The sequence below is a fragment of the Rana temporaria genome, chromosome 7, assembly GCF_905171775.1.
Source record: "Rana temporaria chromosome 7, aRanTem1.1, whole genome shotgun sequence".
NCBI classification, from domain to species: Eukaryota; Metazoa; Chordata; class Amphibia; order Anura; family Ranidae; genus Rana; species Rana temporaria.
This window is the reverse complement of record NC_053495.1, coordinates 147,108,351-147,125,776: the sequence shown is the minus strand read 5'-3', so window position 1 is coordinate 147,125,776 and position 17,426 is coordinate 147,108,351. Positions and strand designations below refer to the sequence as shown.

The following is a 17,426-nucleotide window of genomic DNA, read 5'->3' as shown; positions in this document are numbered from 1 at the left end:
ACAGCTCCCGGTCCCCGCTCTGTAACGAGCGATCGCGCCCGCCGGACACGCACGGGAGTCGGGGGCGCGCGCCCCTAGTGGCGGCTGAGAGAGGACGTTATACTACGTGCTCTCGCCCAGCCGAGCCGACCTGCCGACGTAGAACGGCGGTGCGCGGTCGGCTAGTGGTTAAAGGGGAAGTAAAGGCAAAAAAAACCCCCCTGCAAGACAAAAGAATAATGAGCTAGTATGCTATGCATACTAGCTCATTATGCAATACTCTCCTCCGATCAAACTTCTGGGTATCGTGGCTCCGGAGCCGCGATGTCGCTACCGCGGAAGCCGCCAGTCACGACACAGCCTCCTTTAGGAACGTCGCAATCGTCATTGCTGCAGTGCACCTGTGTCGTAGACATCAGTGCCCATGCTTTTTAGTAAATTGGTGTTTGTTCATCATTTTATCTGTGAACACAAATAGTTTTTGCAGCTAGTTTTGAGTTTTTGATTATCAGTTTGTTTATTCACATTTTGATTATTTGTTTATTTGGTCTCGCAAAACACTTTTCACTTTAGTCTAGCAATACACACCAAACTGAGCTTGTGCAGAGTGCCTCCAAGGCTCTGTTCTATCAGCAGATGGATTGGGGACAGTAAGAGAAGGGGAGGATCAGAGAAGACAGGATTAAACAGACTTTTTATACAGTGAGTATAACGAGCATGCTTTACTGCATTTACAGAGCGATTTTATATTCTTGTGGGTTTTAGTAACACTTGACATATCACCAGCATTGATAAAGTCCAGAGCAGTTCATCTCCTTTTGGCCTTTATTTGTTTAAATAGTACTGCTGGCATCTGTAAGCCTTTTACAGTTTGTATAAATAAGCTTCGCCTTAGCAATGCTAACTTTTGCTTCTGTTGTTTTTCAATCTGAGAAGTAAAAAAAAAAAAGCTAAGGGGATTGTTTGGAGGGAGGAAATGACACACATTTGTGACCAATGTGTAAATACTGTAAAATTATTACCCCACCTTTGTTTCCATTAAAACCGAACCCGGCCTATATAGGTCTTGGTTGCTAAAACTAGAAGTCGTGTGTTTCACAATATGTAATAAACTGCCCCTCGGTACCAGAAATCATTCCTTGTTCTTCATCCGTTGTTCACTTTCCTGTGCCCAGACAAAAATATATCCTGAACAAACTGTAAAAGCACTTTAACCCATTGTGCATTGGGGCATTTTTCGCACACTTAAAGGGGTGTTCTGCTTAAAATATATATACACACAGACACAGACACAGACACACACTACAAATACTGCAGCTGCTGACTTTTAATAATAGGACACTCACCTGTCACAGGCTCCAGCAATGCAGGGGAACGAAGCCCCCGCTCGTCTCCCCCCTCCTTTCCACGGAGACGGCATTGTCACTGTGGGTGCCCGGCTGTGGCTTCACAGCCGGGCACGCACTGTGCATGCGCGAGCCACGCTGGTGACCGCGATTGGCGGAGCAATCATCTGGGACCTGTGACGTGTCCCAGATGATTGCAGAGAGGGAGCGGGGAAAGGTGACTTTCTTCCAGTTGCCGAGGCGACCTAAGGAGGAAGTGGGACCTGGAACCCTCTAAAAAGAGGGTTTCCGCTCCCCCCCTTCTCCCCAAAAATGACATGCCAAATGTGGCATGTCAGGGGGTCACCTTTAAAGTGGAAGTCCCATTTTTGGGTGCAACTCCACTTTTAAAATCTGACCCATAAGAATTTTGGATGGCTAGTTCCTCTACTGTGCTTGGTAGTTCCCACCACTAGCCCCTATGTTACCCTATGTTACTACAGGGTTTAGTAGTTACTGTATTTATTGGCGTATAACACTCACTTTTTTACCCTAAAAATAGAGAGTAAACTGTGCCTGCGTGTTATACGCAGGGGGCTGTGGAAAGTTTTTTTTCCTGAAACTTCCCTCTTTTTTTTTTTTTCTTTTTTTTTTTTAGGTCTGCTTTAAAGTATATTTTAAAATGGTTTTAAAGCAGGAGGGTTTTTTTTTTAATCTATCTCAGTGCATTAAGATAAAAAACCTTCTGTGTGCAGTATGGTCTGTGTATTACAGAATGTCTCCCCTTATGCTATATAGATGAGCAGAAAGGAAAGGTACTGTACAATGAGTGAGCCTCATCATCCCAGGACAGGAAGTCTGTTACTGGAAGGTTTACCAGGTGAAAATGAAGGAAAGCTAACAAATGGCCCGTACACACGATCTGAAAATCAGCCGAAAAATACCGCTTTCGGCGCGACAGTATGATAATTGGATCATTAGTACAGAGCTTTCGAGAGCCGACCACACCAGTTCATCTGATATTATTCGATCGAACGATTTTCATTTTGTCGTACGAGAATTTTCGTGACTTTAGTAACCTATTCAATTTCTACTTGCGACTATTAATCGAAAATAGTTGGGCCATTAGCCTGGATTCACACTGAAATGCAGGTTTGAATTTGTGCAAGTTCAGCTAAACCCGCACGACTTCAAACCGGCATTTCAGTCCATCTTTGGGGGCAATTTCAGAGTTTTCCTGCACAGTTGTCTATTGCAATCGCCCCTAAAGTCACCAAAATGAGTGCAGGAACTAATGATAAATCGCATGTCAATTCGACACCTATTGCCAGCAACGGCATTGTCCAAATCGGTGCAGTGCTGACTTTGTGGCTCTGCACCGATTCGGACAGTACCGTTGCTGGCAATAGGTGCTGATTTGACACGCGATCTGTCATGTCTAATTGCTGGTCAAATAGGCCTGATGTTAACCGGGGGCTTAAAGCCTTTATAAACGTAACCGCTTGAGCTCCAGAAGATTTTACCCCCCCTTCATGACCAGTCCATATTTTGCTGTTCGACACTGTGCTATTTTAACTGGCAATTGCAGTTATGCAACACTACTCAAAACTAAATTTATATATATTTGTTTCCATTGTATAAACAAAAAAAGTCCCCAAATTTTAAGAAAAAAAACAGATATACAGTGGGGATCGAAAGTTTGGGCACCCCAGGTAAAAATTTGTATTGAAGTGCATAACGAAGCCAAGGAAAGATGGAAAACCCTCCAAAAGGCATCAATTTACAGATTAGACATTCTTATAATATGTCAAAAAAAATTAGATTTTATTTCCATCATTTACACTTTCAAAATTACAGAAAACAAAAAAAATGACATCTGCAAAAGTTTGGGCACCCTGCAGAATTTATAGCATGCACTGCCCCCTTTGCAAAGCTAAGACCTGCCAGTGTCATGGATTGTTTTCAATCATCGTCTGGGAAGACCAGGTGATGTCAATCTCAAAGGTTTTAAATGCCCAGACTCATCTGACCTTGCCCCAACAATCGGCACCATGGGTTCTTCTAAGCAGTTGTCTAGAAAACTGAAAATAGTTGACGCTCACAAAGCTGGAGAAGGCTATAAGAAGATAGCAAAGCGTTTTCAGATGTCAATATCCTCTGTTCGGAATGTAATTAAGAAATGGCAGTCATCAGGAACAGTGGAAGTTAAAGCAAGATCTGGAAGACCAAGAAAAATATCAGACAGAACAGCTCGCAGGATTGTGAGAAAAGCAATTCAAAACCCACGTTTGACTGCACAATCCCTCCAGAAAGATCTGGCAGACACTGGAGTTGTGGTACACTATTCCACTATAAAGAGATACTTGTACAAATATGGTCTTCATGGAAGAGTCATCAGAAGAAAACCTCTTCTACGTCCTCGCCACAAAAATCAGCGTTTGAACTTTGCAAATGAACATATAGACAAGCCTGATGCATTTTGGAAACCAGTTCTGTGGACCGATGAGGTTAAAATATAACTTTTTGGCCGGAATGAGCAAAGGTACGTTTGGAGAAGAAAGGTTGCTGATTGTTGGGGCAAGGCCAGATGAGTCTGGGCATTTAAAACCTTTGAGATTGACATCACCTGGTCTTCCCAGACGATGATTGAGAACAATCCATGACACTGGCAGGTCTTGGCTTTGCAAAGGGGGCAGTGCATGCTATAAATTGAAAAGAATCTCTGTCCAACTGTTAAGCATGGGGGTGGATCAATCATGCTTTGGGGTTGTATTGCAGCCAGTGGCACAGGGAACATTTCACGAGTAGAAAGAAAAATGGATTCAATAACATTTCAGCAAATTTTGGATGGTAACTTGATGCCATCTGTGAAAAAGCTGAAGTTAAAGAGAGGATGGCTTCTACAAACGAATAATGATCCTAAACGCACCTCAAAATCTCTGGGGGATTACATCAAGAGGCGTAAACTGAAGGTTTTGCCATGGCCTTCACAATCTCCTGACCTCAACATAATTGAAAATCTATAATTGGACCTTAAAAGAGCAGTGCGTGACAGACAGCCCAGAAATCTCAAAGAACTGGAAGATCTTTGTAAGAAAGAATGGGCAAAGATGCCTCAAACAAGAATTGAAAGACTCTTGGCTGGCTGCAAAAAGCGTTTACATGCTGTGATACTTGCCAAAGGGGGCAGTACAAGATATTAACTCTAACTTTTTTTTTTTTTTTTTTTTTTTTTACGTATTATAAGAATGTCTAATCTGTAATTTGATGCCTTTTTGGAGATTTTTCCATCTTTCCTTGGCTTCGTTATGCACATTAATACAAATGTTTACCTAGGGTGCCCAAACTTTTGATCCCCACTGTGTATGTGTGTGATATATATATTAGGGCTGTGCGTTAAACGCGATATTAACGGCGTTAACGCAAACCCATGTTAACGCCGTCAATATTTTTATCGCGCGATTAAGGCGGGAGCGCTCGGGGTGGACGTGCAGAGTGTGCAGCGGCGCGGCGCGGCTTACCTTCTCGCTGGATTCACAGGCAAGTTACTCACCTTGTCCCTGGATCCAGCGATGCCACCCCGCTGTGTGATCGGCGATGCCACCCCGCTGTGTGATCGAGCGGGTCCTCCTCGCTTGGCGGGTCCTCCTCGCTCGGCGGGTCCTCCTCGCTCGATTCACAATGTCTGTGTGCCGCCGATCTCCGTTCCCTGCGACGTTACGACGCACGGGAGCAGAGAACGGCGCCAAATTCAAAAAAGTAAACAAACACAATACACACAGTATACTGTAATCTTATAGATTACAGTACTGTATGTAAAAAATACACACCCCCCTTGTCCCTAGTGGTCTGCCCAGTGTCCTACATGTACTTTTATAAAATAAAAACTATTCTTTCTGCCTGAAAACTGTAGATTGTCCAAAAGTGTCCCTTTATGTCAAAAATGGTTTTAGATCAGCTAAAAAACAGCGATCATAAATTATAATCACTTGCAGAATTGTGCGATAGCGATTTGTGGGGAAATTCGTCATAAATTAGATGGATTAATCGTGAGTTAACTATGACATTAATGCGATTAATCGCGATTAAAAATTTTAATCGTTTGACAGCACTAATATATATATATATATATATTTAGTGCTGTCAAGCGATTAAAATTTTTTAATCGCATTAATGTCATAGTTAACTCACGATTAATCGCGCCATTAAGGAGTTTCACCCTTTAAAAAATGTTTTTTTTTGTTTTCTTATTTTTTTTATTTTTTTTTTATAATAAATTGTGTTTTTTTTATTTTTTTTACATTTTGATCACTTTTATTGCTGTCACAAGGAATGTAAACATCCCTTGTGACAGCAATAGGTGGTGTCAGGTACTCTTTATGAAGGGATCGGGGGTCTAAAAGACCTCCGAGCCCTCCTTTGCACTTCAAAGTATTCAGATCGCCGAAAACGGCGATTCTGAATACTGTGTACTTTTTTAAATCCGGCGCCATTGGCAGCCGAGAAACCCGGAAGTGACGTCATGACGTCGCTTCCGTGGTTTCAATGCGGAGACTGAATCAAAGCCGCTTACGGCTTAGTGTCAGTCTGCAACCTGGACACAGAAGGCGGCGGATCGAGGATCGGGTCTCCCGGTGGGACGGGAGGCCCGGTCAGAGCGGCGAAAGGCGGCGGGAGGGGGGGATGTCCCCTCCCGCTCCTCCGGCATCGGTTGTTATGTTTGGATAGCCGATCGCCCGCTCTAAACAACGGTACCGGGATGATGGCTGCAGGCATCATCCCGGTATAACCCCCGAACGCCGCCTCGTTAATCGCGCGATAAAAAAATTGACGGCGTTAACATGGGTTTGCGTTAACGCCGTTAATAGCGCGTTTAACTGACAGTATATATATATGTATGTATATATATATATATATATATATATATATGGGGAATATGGATGTGTGTGTTTGTTTTGTTTGTTTTTTATTATATATTAAAAATAAAATAGTGGGACTATGTGCGGCGGACAATCTGACACTAACTTACACTTTGTGGAAACTGACTTCACCGGTGACACTAATACAGTGATCGGTGCTAATATACACTGTGTAGTAATGACTTTGGCTAGGAAGAGGTTAGCATCTAGGTGCAATCAAGGGGTTACTTGTGTGCCTAACAAGTGTTAATGTGTGTACTTTATGCTGCTTTTTGTTACACATCGATTTGTTTCTGTTCCCTCTGTATAGAGCCCTGTGGTGTTTATCAACACAGGGCTCTAGGCTGTGATTTGACACAGCCAATAAGCAGGTCCTGGCCACGAATCATTGGTCGGCACTTGTTGCCAAACTCCCGCTGTATCAAATCACAGGGGAATAGGTGGGTGAGGACGTGCGCTCGAAAGCCAGAAACAGGCAGAGACATACCAGTAGCTGTCGCAGTATATGCATTGTAGTGGGTCGAAAAGCGGTTATGTAAACCAAACATGTTCATGCTGTACCATGTGCTTGTGTGAAAGTATCCTGTTCCTTCTAAAGCTTCCTTTTGTATGAAATCCCTGTAGTTCCTACCAGTCCCTCTGGTTTCTTATTAAAAATGTGACTACATTTGTCAGGAGATCATACCTTGGTGAGCTTTTTAGCTGAGCTGGAAACTGTTTTCCAATGATCAGACTTCTGCTGATAAAGCCCCCAATCACAGCCTTTCATTGGGAAGTTCAGTGTGCTGCTTTTTCTCCTCGCCTACCTCTTATGCAGCGGAAAGCAGAGGGTATGTAATCGCATATCGCTATGTCATCACAAAGTGGGTAAGGTTGAAAAAAGACACAAGTCCATCAAGACCAACCTGTCATGATCACGATGTCAACAAAGCTGTTATGCTGTGATTGCCCTACGTGTTTAATCCCCCCAGCCCACCCCAGCCTCAAGTAAGTCTACCGGTGGGTGAGGGGGAGATACAAGTTATGGGGCATCTTTTACCTTGATGTAGAAAATGCATTAGGGGAAAAGGTGTCTAGCCTTTAGAACCACTTAAAAAACAAATAAATAATTCAGTCACCGTATCTAAGGACTGGTAAGGTGCAATGTATTACATTTCTGCTCATAGGTTGAGATACTTGGTCTCCCTGACTGCTTTGTTAGGTCACTACTAATAGAGAGAGGATTTATGTAGCAGGGGGTCACTTTTTTTTTTTTTTTTAAAGGCTGTTAACAGTGTAAGCTTTCAAAATACACATTGTATAAATCAGGAACTGATGAGGTGTCACTACTGGAAAAATTCCCTTCTGACGTCTGCAGTGATCTTGATTTGCACTGTAAAAGCAGCTTGTAATTGACTTCTCTGTTGTATCAGATTCAGGCTCCTAAAATATATAGATACAGATATATATAATTAATGTTTTTTTGTTTGTTTTTTAACATAATTTTACAATCTCCTGCTTATTTTAAACAAATGCCAGAGATCTTGGAATCTGTCGGGTGGATTTTTACTAAGACTGGAGTGTGCAATATGTGCTGCAGCTCTGGATAGAAACCAATCGGCTTCCAGTTTTTTTTTTTGTGTTTTTTCTTTTTTAATGACAAACCTGTTTTTACTTGCCTGCTCTGTGCAACGTTTTTGTACAGAACGACCGATCCTCCTTTTCTGGGGTTCCCCCGCAGTGCTCCTGGCTCCTCTTCTGGAGTGCCCCCATGGTGAAGCTGCTTTCCATAGGGGGACTTGTGTGGGGGCGTTTGAGTCCTGCTGCGTCGGCTGATACAGCAGGACTCTGCCCCGCCCCCGCCGCCTGTGTCACTTGATTTGATTCACAGCAACAGGAGCCAATGGCACCTGCTGCCATCAACCTATCCGATGAGGACCCGAGACAGCGTCTGGAGCTAGTGTGCTCGTCCCTGTCGCTGGAACGATCGGGTTCAGGTAAGTAAAAGGGGGGCTCTGGGGGCCTGCTGCAGCACAAAAAGTTTTCCCTTTGTGCCTTTGTGCATTAGGGAAAAACTTTGAGGGTTTACAACTCCTTTTAATTGAAGAGGCTGAAGTTAGAATCTGATTAGCTACCATGCACACCTGCACAAGGTTTTGTACTCTTTAGTTTTAATAAATCTACCCCAGTATGTCCACTTTTTTACAGCATACTAGGTGATGTTTGAGCCCTGGTTCACACTGGGTACGATTTGGAACGATTTGAGATGCGATTTGACATGTCAAATCGCATCTCAAATCGGCGGCAATTGTCGGCAATGGCACTGTCCTAATCAGTGCGACGCCGCATCTGCGATTTCAAAAAGTAGTTCCTGTACTACTTTTTGTGATTTCGGGCCGCGATTTACATTAAATTGCGGCCGAAATCGCGGCAAAATCGCAACCGTAAAATCGCGCATTTTACCGCGATTTTGAATTCGCAGCAGTGTGAACCTAGGCTCAAGCTGAGCTTTGGACACAAACTTTCACATAAATTCCACAAAGGCCACAGAGGATGAAAAAGACTTTGTGTGTCCCAGATGTCTTTGAACATTTTTATTACCTTGTAAAAGTAGTTGTCATAGTCACTGTGCTGCACATACAGTTGGAGGGACTCAAAAAGCCTGCCTAATATAGGCTGCCTGTAGAAAACTATGGGAGGGGGTGAAAACAAGAGTCAACCTGCACAAGGCAAGAAAGCAGCAATGACTGGTCTTGCTCACAGGAAGCTCTGGCACAAAAGAAAAGTTTGACACTGGATTACTCCACAGATCTTCAAAAAACGCACAAAGCAAACCTGGATTCAAGTGCGCTGAGTTGCAAAATTTAGGAAACTAACAATTATGCTGCCAACTGTAGAAGTTTTAGCCCTGGTTCACACTGGGTACGATTTGGAACAATTTGAGATGCGATTTGACATGTCAAATCGCATCTCAAATCGGCGGCAATTGTCGGCAATGGCACTGTCCTAATCAGTGCGACGCCGCATCTGCGATTTCAAAAAGTAGTTCCTGTACTACTTTTTGCGATTTCGGGCCGCGATATACATTAAATTGCGGCCGAAATCGCGGCAAAATCGCAGCCGCGAAATCGCGGTAAAATCGCGCATTTTACCGCGATTTTGAATTCGCAGCAGTGTGAACCTAGGCTCAGGCTCCATTTCCATGGACGTTTTTACAGCCACTTTTCTTGTTAGTCTATGGCCTCATGCCCACCATGACGTTTTTGAGCTGTAGATAGCTGAGCCGTTTTTAAGCTGCAAAAAAAAAACAGGACCAGTGTGTTCTGAAGCTCCAGAGTAGAGCTGTAAAAACGCCAGACGTTAAACGCTCAAAAACGCTCAACGCTACCGCAGCGTTTTTGAGCTCCAGCTCAAAAAAAAAAAATGTTCAAAAAAATAAATAACATGGACAGGCGTTTTTAAGCTGTAAAAAAGGCTAAAGAAAGTGGCTGTAAAAACGTCCATGGAAAGTTTTTAAGCGGTTCTCCACTCTGGAAAATTTTAAAGTGGCAGCTACAAATCCTGTATCTGCTGACTTTTAATAACCGGACATTTGCCAGTCCATGGATTCAGTGCCATGCTTACCTAGGCTAGTTATTAACTAGCCTTCAGGGTCTTGGTGCGGCATCATAACTCACATCCATTACTAATATATGTTTAAATGCATCCCCTGTAGCCACGCTTCTCAATATTAAATCCGCCCCTTTGAGAAAAGCACTGCCCATCATGCGGCTTCTTCTGTATGCATCCGCCCCTTGTTCTATTCAATGAATAACCCGCCCCGAGCATCAGGCGCGTGTGGCGTGTTGATTGCACAGGCGCTGTGTACAAACCTCTGTTCATCCTCTGAGATTTTCGGTGGCTCTTTTTGCGCATGCGCTGCGCCTGTGCAGTCCAGCCCGGGCATTATCCGATGGGGGACCCATATCGACAGGACACCGGGACAGTGTGGGGACACTGGGCGATTTGTCCTCCTAGTGAAATGGTGAGGAAACTTTTTTTTTTGTGTGCCCGGAGCTTCTGCGTGCCATAGGTTTGCCATCACCGACCTAGGCGATCTGAAAAGGCAGTAGGTAACTGCCCAACCCCCCCCAAAATGTTCTGTCATGTGACACGGTGGGGGACTAGGGCTTGAAGCGGAACCTCCCCTTTTGGGTGAAGCTCCGCTTTAAATTTCCTTTGTTAGATTACATTGACTGTAACAGCGGCTACCAGTTCATGGTATAGATGGTTTTAAATCTTATGTGGGTTAAAGGCCCAACAATTTATTTACAGTGATGCTAAACTCTCACAGGGAAATGCATAATAGTTCTGCTTTAAATAAACAAGGTTTTGGGGCCTCACCGGATCCAATTATTTAGGCGAGGTGGTGACCGTGTAAGTTCCTGTTAATTTGATTGGCTCTCGACTGTTTCCTTCAGTTTTCCCTCATGCAACACTGGGACTGACCATGTAATCATTATATAAAATCCATATATAGATTTCAATAAAATCAGTGTAAGGCAATTTAACAACATGGAAAATTGGAGAGAAACTGCGCTAAAATACTATGAACAAGAGAAAGTGAAAAAAAGAGGAAAAAAGACCTGCAACCTAGTGACAGTCTATTCACTCCGAGCTGTGATTAGCATGTAAACAATAAATACAATTGAAAAAATTTGAGAAATAAATAAATTGCGCTTTTAGCGCGATTAATTTTTTATCTCTAATTTAACAACGTCTACTTTTATAGCAAAGTTGTAATGAACTTTTAAATTTTTGGTTTACTCCTTGTCCTCTGATTAGATCTTGGCAGCTAAATGCTACCAGGAGCTGCATGAGATCATCCTTCCCTTTTTTTTTTTTTTTTCCCCAGTCCCCGACCTTTGTGCATTTCACTCGCTTATGGAGCTGAAGCCCTTGTTCACACTAAACGCAGGATTGAAATCGTGCAAGTTCAGCTGACCTGCATTTCAGGGGGGAGTTTGGGGTGATTTGAAAGAAATCTGTCCGGGTTCATGCACAGATGTCTATTGAAGTGGCCCCCCGAAGTCGCCAAAAGTAGTGCAGGAATTACTTTTGGAAATCGCACCAATTAGGAAAGTGCTGTTGCCGGAAATAGGCTGCGATTTGACATGTTAAATTGCACCGATATGAACAGGAATTACACAGTTCACAGCTAAACTATTTATATTCATGATGTTTGATGTAAGGATGGGTTGGTGGCCTTACCTTTTTTGTGTTCTCTTGCTCGGTTTAACTTTATCATCTAAAGTTCTCTTTATAAAGCAATAGCAATGTGCAAGATCCCATGGGCTTTGTGTGTCTTTACATGAACTTATGAGTATTATGTCTTATGTCCCAACAGTTTACAGAAGAGAAACTTGGACAAGCAGAGAAAACAGAGCTAGATGCCCACCTTGAGAACCTTCTTGCAAAGGCTGAAAGCACAAAAGTATGGACTGAAAAAATTATGAAGCAGACAGAAGTCTTACTACAACCAAATCCAAGTAAGTAAAAGCATCAACTAGGACTTTTTTGGTTATTTATGTGTCCATTTATGAAGCAGTGAAAAATACTCACTGCTCCATTCTCTGGCATTCACAGAAGAGATCCTTTTCCTTTTGAGTGCCAGTTTATGATGCGGTGAAGATCACTTCACTCCTCCAAAAGTAGAAGCGATCTACAAACGCTTCAAACCGTGGAGAACGCCCCCTGATACTGGAATCTTGTGAGACATAGCGAGATTACAGTACCAGAAATTCACTGAAACACTGATGTGTCCGTTTATACACAGACATTGCTGGAGAAGACTGCCCACCTAGTTAATGTCTGTCCCCCTACACCAGGGGTGCCCAAACTTTGGAAGGCCGAGGGCCACTTAAAGCGACTTAATAACCAGTCGCGGCCCACAATAAGCGGAGTGGGCAGATGACAGGTCAGTGTCCAGTCTACATATGCCAAGCAGACCCAGCCCAATCTACTCTATGGGCCCTCTGATCCAATCAGATGGAAGGGGACAGATCCACTTCTGTTTTTTTTTAGCTGATCGAATTTGAGGTAGGCAGGTGTAAATGGACAAAAGTCTGTTTACATCTGCCGATCCATAGAAGTGAATGGAGGGTCTGATTGGGTCGGACTGATCGCTTGAAAGGAGCCTAAGGCTGCTTTTATACTGATGGTCTGTAGTCTATTGCGGCGCACTGTACCTGTAGTTTTCCCGCGGTTAGCTGCACTTTGCCATAGACATCTATTATATCTTGCAGGTGTGGTGCACTTTCTGAAAAGCCACTTGCTTCCTCTACCGCCGGCTTTATTTACAACACTGATGCTCTCAGATGGAAGGTCGGCAACCTGCAATCTGGGCTTGCCAACCAGCCATCCCAGAGCAGGAAGTCGCTAGCCACATCAGGGGGCTCCGTGGGCCACATGTGGCCCCCGGGCCACTGGTTGGGCACCCCTGCCCTACACTATATATGTATACAGACATGGCAGGCAGGGGAGACATGGTTACTGTCTTGGGAGGGGTCTGATTAAGGAAGTCAAACCTTCCTTCCGCCCGGGATTCTCTCCCCTCTCCCCGATTCACCACCTCTGAGCAGATGAATTGAGAGTGTGAATTCTGACACAGATCGCCAGTGACATGCTTAGATTGTAGCTTCATAAACTGTCTGTTTCTGTGTCGGTCAATCACAGCTTCTCTGTGTGCAGTGTTCTCCCCCGATCATCTCTGTTTCATAAACCGTTAATGGACTGAGATCAGTGGCGATCCTAGGGATCACCGCTATTCAGTTTCAGAAACGTACACCTTTAAGTGAACAGCAATTTTGTTTTTCACTTGATTTGATAAAAGTGGGTTGTTTTATTTTTGTGTGATTCTTCTAAATCGGTCCAAGGGTTTTCCAAGCCATGGCCAAGAGTGTACTTATGTACTTGGTAATCCTGGTGCTGCTACCTGAGCTACCTACATACTTAGCTACCTGCTGATTTCACACACCAAATGTTTGCTGCGCATACCCACATATAATTGACACTTTTATAGTGGCTGTGTGGAAAGGGCAAAGTGTCAATTATATGTGGCTGTACGTATAATCAGGACGCCACACACGACGCCACACACTTTTTAAAGTAGAACTTTGGTTTCCCATGAAAAAATGTGCTGCAGCAATTGAGTACAAGGCCTCATTCACACGTTATAAAAAAGCCAGTAGCGTTCGCGGTTGAAAGCTGTAGGATGAGTTTTTCTGTGTTTTTGCAGTAGCGTTTTTTAGTGTGGGGGTTTTTTTTTCTTTTTTTTTTTTTAAACAAAGTTATACTCCCACAAAAGCTTATAAAAGCTTATGGCTCAAAAACGCTAATGGCTGTGTTTTTTTGGTGTTTTAAACTTTTTTATGAGTTAGAGCTGAAAAACTCTTCTGAAAACCTACTAGTTCTGGGGGTTTTTTTCAGCCAGAAAACGCCCCTGCCAAAGACTGCTGACAACAGCCTATGTGCGCATGGACACATAGGTTAACATCCTGGGGAGTTTTTTGGCTGCAGAAAAAATGTCTGAAACCAAATACAGCAGCTGTAAAAGCATCCAGTGTGCATGAGGCCTAAAACATAGTTTTCTCTGTGAAGCCCCACAAATACCTGTTGAGGCTGTTGCTGAAGTCCTCCTAACGCAGCTTATTTTAATGGTGTGGCGATGATGCTGCACTATTCCTGAATTCAAAGCAGTTTTGCCACTCTCATATAGGCTTTGCCTGCTTGCACTACAGTGAGATTAACCACTTCCATACTGGGCCAATTCTGGCATTTCTCTCATACATGAAAAAATTATGTATTTGCTAAAAAATTACTCAGAACCCCCCAAACTTGTGTGTGTATTTTTTTTTAGCAGAGACCATAGGGCATAATATGTTTTTTATATATATATATATATATATATATATATATATATATATATATATATATATATATATATATATATATATATATATATATATATATATATATATATATTCGAAAACAAAACACCAATATTTACCCCAAAAGATGTTGCGTCACATAAATGGATACCTAACATTTCACACTTTAAAATTGCCAGGGAGTGGTGCCATAATTCGGGACTTAAAAATCTCCATAGGCTACACTTTATTTATTTTTTACAGGTTACCAGTTTAGAGTTGCAGAGGATGTCTAGTGCTAGAATTATTGCTCTCACTCTAAGGACATCCTATGACAGCCTACAGACGGGAAGTAGTTAATGTTGCAGGCGGTGTGGCCATAACTATTGTCACTGCTGATTCCAAGCCTTTAGCTTGTCATTCAGCACTTGACCAAACCTGGACCTGCCAGCTGCCTTCTGAATTTACAGCACTGTTTCTTAAACCCTCCCACTCTAGGCCTGCATTGTCTGGGGGGGGGGGGAGCATGTGGAACACAAATGAAGGAAGATTTGGCTTATTCAGGGAAGGTAAAGGAAGCTTATTTTGAGGCTTGGGCATCACATAACTGTATTTGGTGTTTGTTTAGACCGTTGCACAGGAGCCAATAAGACCCCTTTACACTATTTTGTTACAGTAATGTGTGTTGCATGCCTTTTATATATAGCACATAAGATCAGGGTAGAGCCATCCATCTTTTCCCAGTCTTCCTCCTGGGTTTGTACTGTTCCAGCCACTTGAATGACTGAGACATGATGACATTACTCCCCTGCATGCGAATAACATCACAGGCCCAAGTGGTGCTGGGAACATATGATGAGTATGCATGCGCGTCTCAGTGTACATTACCGCTGGTAGATAGGGAGAAGGGTATATCACAGAAAAGACTTGTCAGCGTTTTTATTTTATATTTATGAAGTTTAATTATACTTTAACAAACCATGAAACATAGTAAACCTGCATGACCATTGTTTTACTCCTTCTTCCCCCCCACTTTAGATTTGTAGACAGAAAAATTTAAGACTGAACCTGGCAATAGACCTAACACCCAACTTCCAGATAAAACCTATTTATTTTTAATAGTGAAGTGAAGCACTTCTGTATGTTTTTACTGCTGCCTGTGACTCATAAGGAGATCCTCCTCTTTCTTTCCCCACTAAAAGTAGAATAAAAATGAGGACAAGAATACATATACAACAATTAAGTTTGCTCTTTAAAACCCATCTCTGGGCAAAAAGCCCCGTCCTTTCAGCAGTGCTTCTTCTGTGAGTGGAGATCAGTGATCCAGTGCTATGGTCTGTGCCTGCACTGACCAGTTTCTGTTATCACTCAATCGAGTCAGTCATCAGGGACCCAGGAGGACCCACCACTGGACAGCCGATATGTGTCCATGTCCATGTCCCCCAGCAGTAACATTGGGATCCAAAGGTGGGCCCTCCCACTTTGCAGTGAGGCAGAGAGAAAACTTATGACCCAACACAACACATGACCACAGATTTAAAGTGGTTGTAAACTTTTATATATCCAGTGAAGTGACTGGCCTCAGATGATACACAGAGATGAAACCATTCCTCCTACATAAGTCGTACCTGTTTATCTACAGCCATTTGTCCCCCATATCCATTCAAGGTGCAGAATTTACACAGGATCTCTTGCCTCTGGAATCAGGGGATGGGGAGCTGCAGTTAAACTTTGCAGAGCTCAGTGAGGAGAGCTGATTGGAGTGAAAGCACACACCCACCTTCACCACAGGAACAGTACTGAGGCTGTCAATCTGCTGGAGCTCCCTCCCTTGTCACCATTTTTCTCTTGGTGTCCTGAGAACTTATCAGAAGTGATTCATGCTGATAGTGCTCCTATTTGAGAGACACTATAGAAGGATCTGCATTGTTCATATTTCATGTCTGAATTTTTCAACCACTTTAAGTATATTGGGATTTTTGTTTAGATTATTCAAAACCAACATGGTAGTTAAGAGCATAAGGCGGAAGGATTTGATGCCCAGATATCATCTTTAAATGTATTTATTTTGCAATGGGGTAGTGTGAATTTGAAGTAGACCTATATACTTTGACTGCTGAGAATTACAGCTTATCTTGAAAGCGTAGAAAAGGGTGTTAATTTGAAGGGGGTTTCGATGTTATTCATTTACTGGGACTCATGCCAAAGTGCACATTGGCACTGTAGTAGGAACCGTAAGGTAAAAAAAAATCTATATATTTTTATCTATAAATATTTGATGCTGCTCTGTTCAGTTTATGACATAACGGTAGACCTAACATAATGGCGTCATTGTTGTCACTTGTTGCCCCAATAAAATACTTCAGCTTGCTCCACTTGACACTTGAACTTTTATCAGCCAGATCAAAGTGCTCGGATATATCTTGGTGTTGACCTACCGTTTTTCCCCGAAAATAAGACATACTCCTAAAATAAGCCGTAGCAGGATTTCCAAGCATTTCCGAAATATAAGCCATACCCCCGAAAATAAGACGTAGTGATGGGCGTGACTATGCGTAGCGGTAAACAAGACGTGATGGGCGTATGTACCGTAGTGTACTGGTGCGGAGCTGTAAAAAAGTCGTGCAGCCCTTCTTATCTGCTCCATCGTGACAGCTGCTACGGTATCTCTAGGTGACCGGAGAGGGGTCCGCTCCCCCTGTCAGGTCCCGCTGAAAGTGAAAGTAAAAAGTCTCCTCGGTGAAGTGACCAAGTGAGGAGCAGGACGCTCTGTCCTCAGGGGAAGAAGTAAAACTACTGACCAGCAACAGTCTCTCACCCATCACAAACACCAGGGTATCCCCTGGTAAAAGGGGGGGGGAAGCTTCAGCAGACTACTGAGCCCAAAGAGATCACCCCAGCTCCACATCAGAAGTAAAGCTGCTCCCCAGCACTGACCAGCAACAGTCTCTCACGCCACACAAACACCAGGGGATAGGAGGAAAAGCTACAATAAAATAAGACATCCCCTGAAAATAAGCCATAGTGTGTTTTCTTGAGGAAAAATAAATATAAGACGGTGTCTTATTTTCGGGAAAACATGGGTAGAAGGTGTATGTACTTTGTTTTTCTGTTTTCATAGGATCCTTCTCCAACCTGTGGCTCTCCGGTAGTACAACTACTGTCAGCATATGCTGTAACCACATTTTTTTGGGGGCTTCATGTTAGTGACTCAAACGCAGTATGCTTTACAGCGAGAGGCTTTGACTCCTATTTGAGTTGCTTTTTGTTTCTCTTTTCGCGGCTCAATTTATGATCTTATTCTGATTGACATGAAC

The 17,426-nt window shown here is 43.1% G+C and overlaps 1 protein-coding gene across 4 annotated transcripts in view; it reads left to right on the top strand.

Annotated features, from left to right (window-relative positions):
• SH3GLB1 (SH3 domain containing GRB2 like, endophilin B1) overlaps nucleotides 1-17,426 on the top strand; it is an 87,440-nt gene that overhangs the window by 11,926 nt on the left and 58,088 nt on the right. For all 4 annotated transcript variants that reach the window (XM_040360086.1, XM_040360089.1, XM_040360088.1 and 1 more), the window contains exon 2: nucleotides 11,589-11,730. In XM_040360086.1, the coding sequence (XP_040216020.1) occupies nucleotides 11,589-11,730 (142 nt within the window). The remainder of the gene's footprint in view (nucleotides 1-11,588; nucleotides 11,731-17,426) is intronic.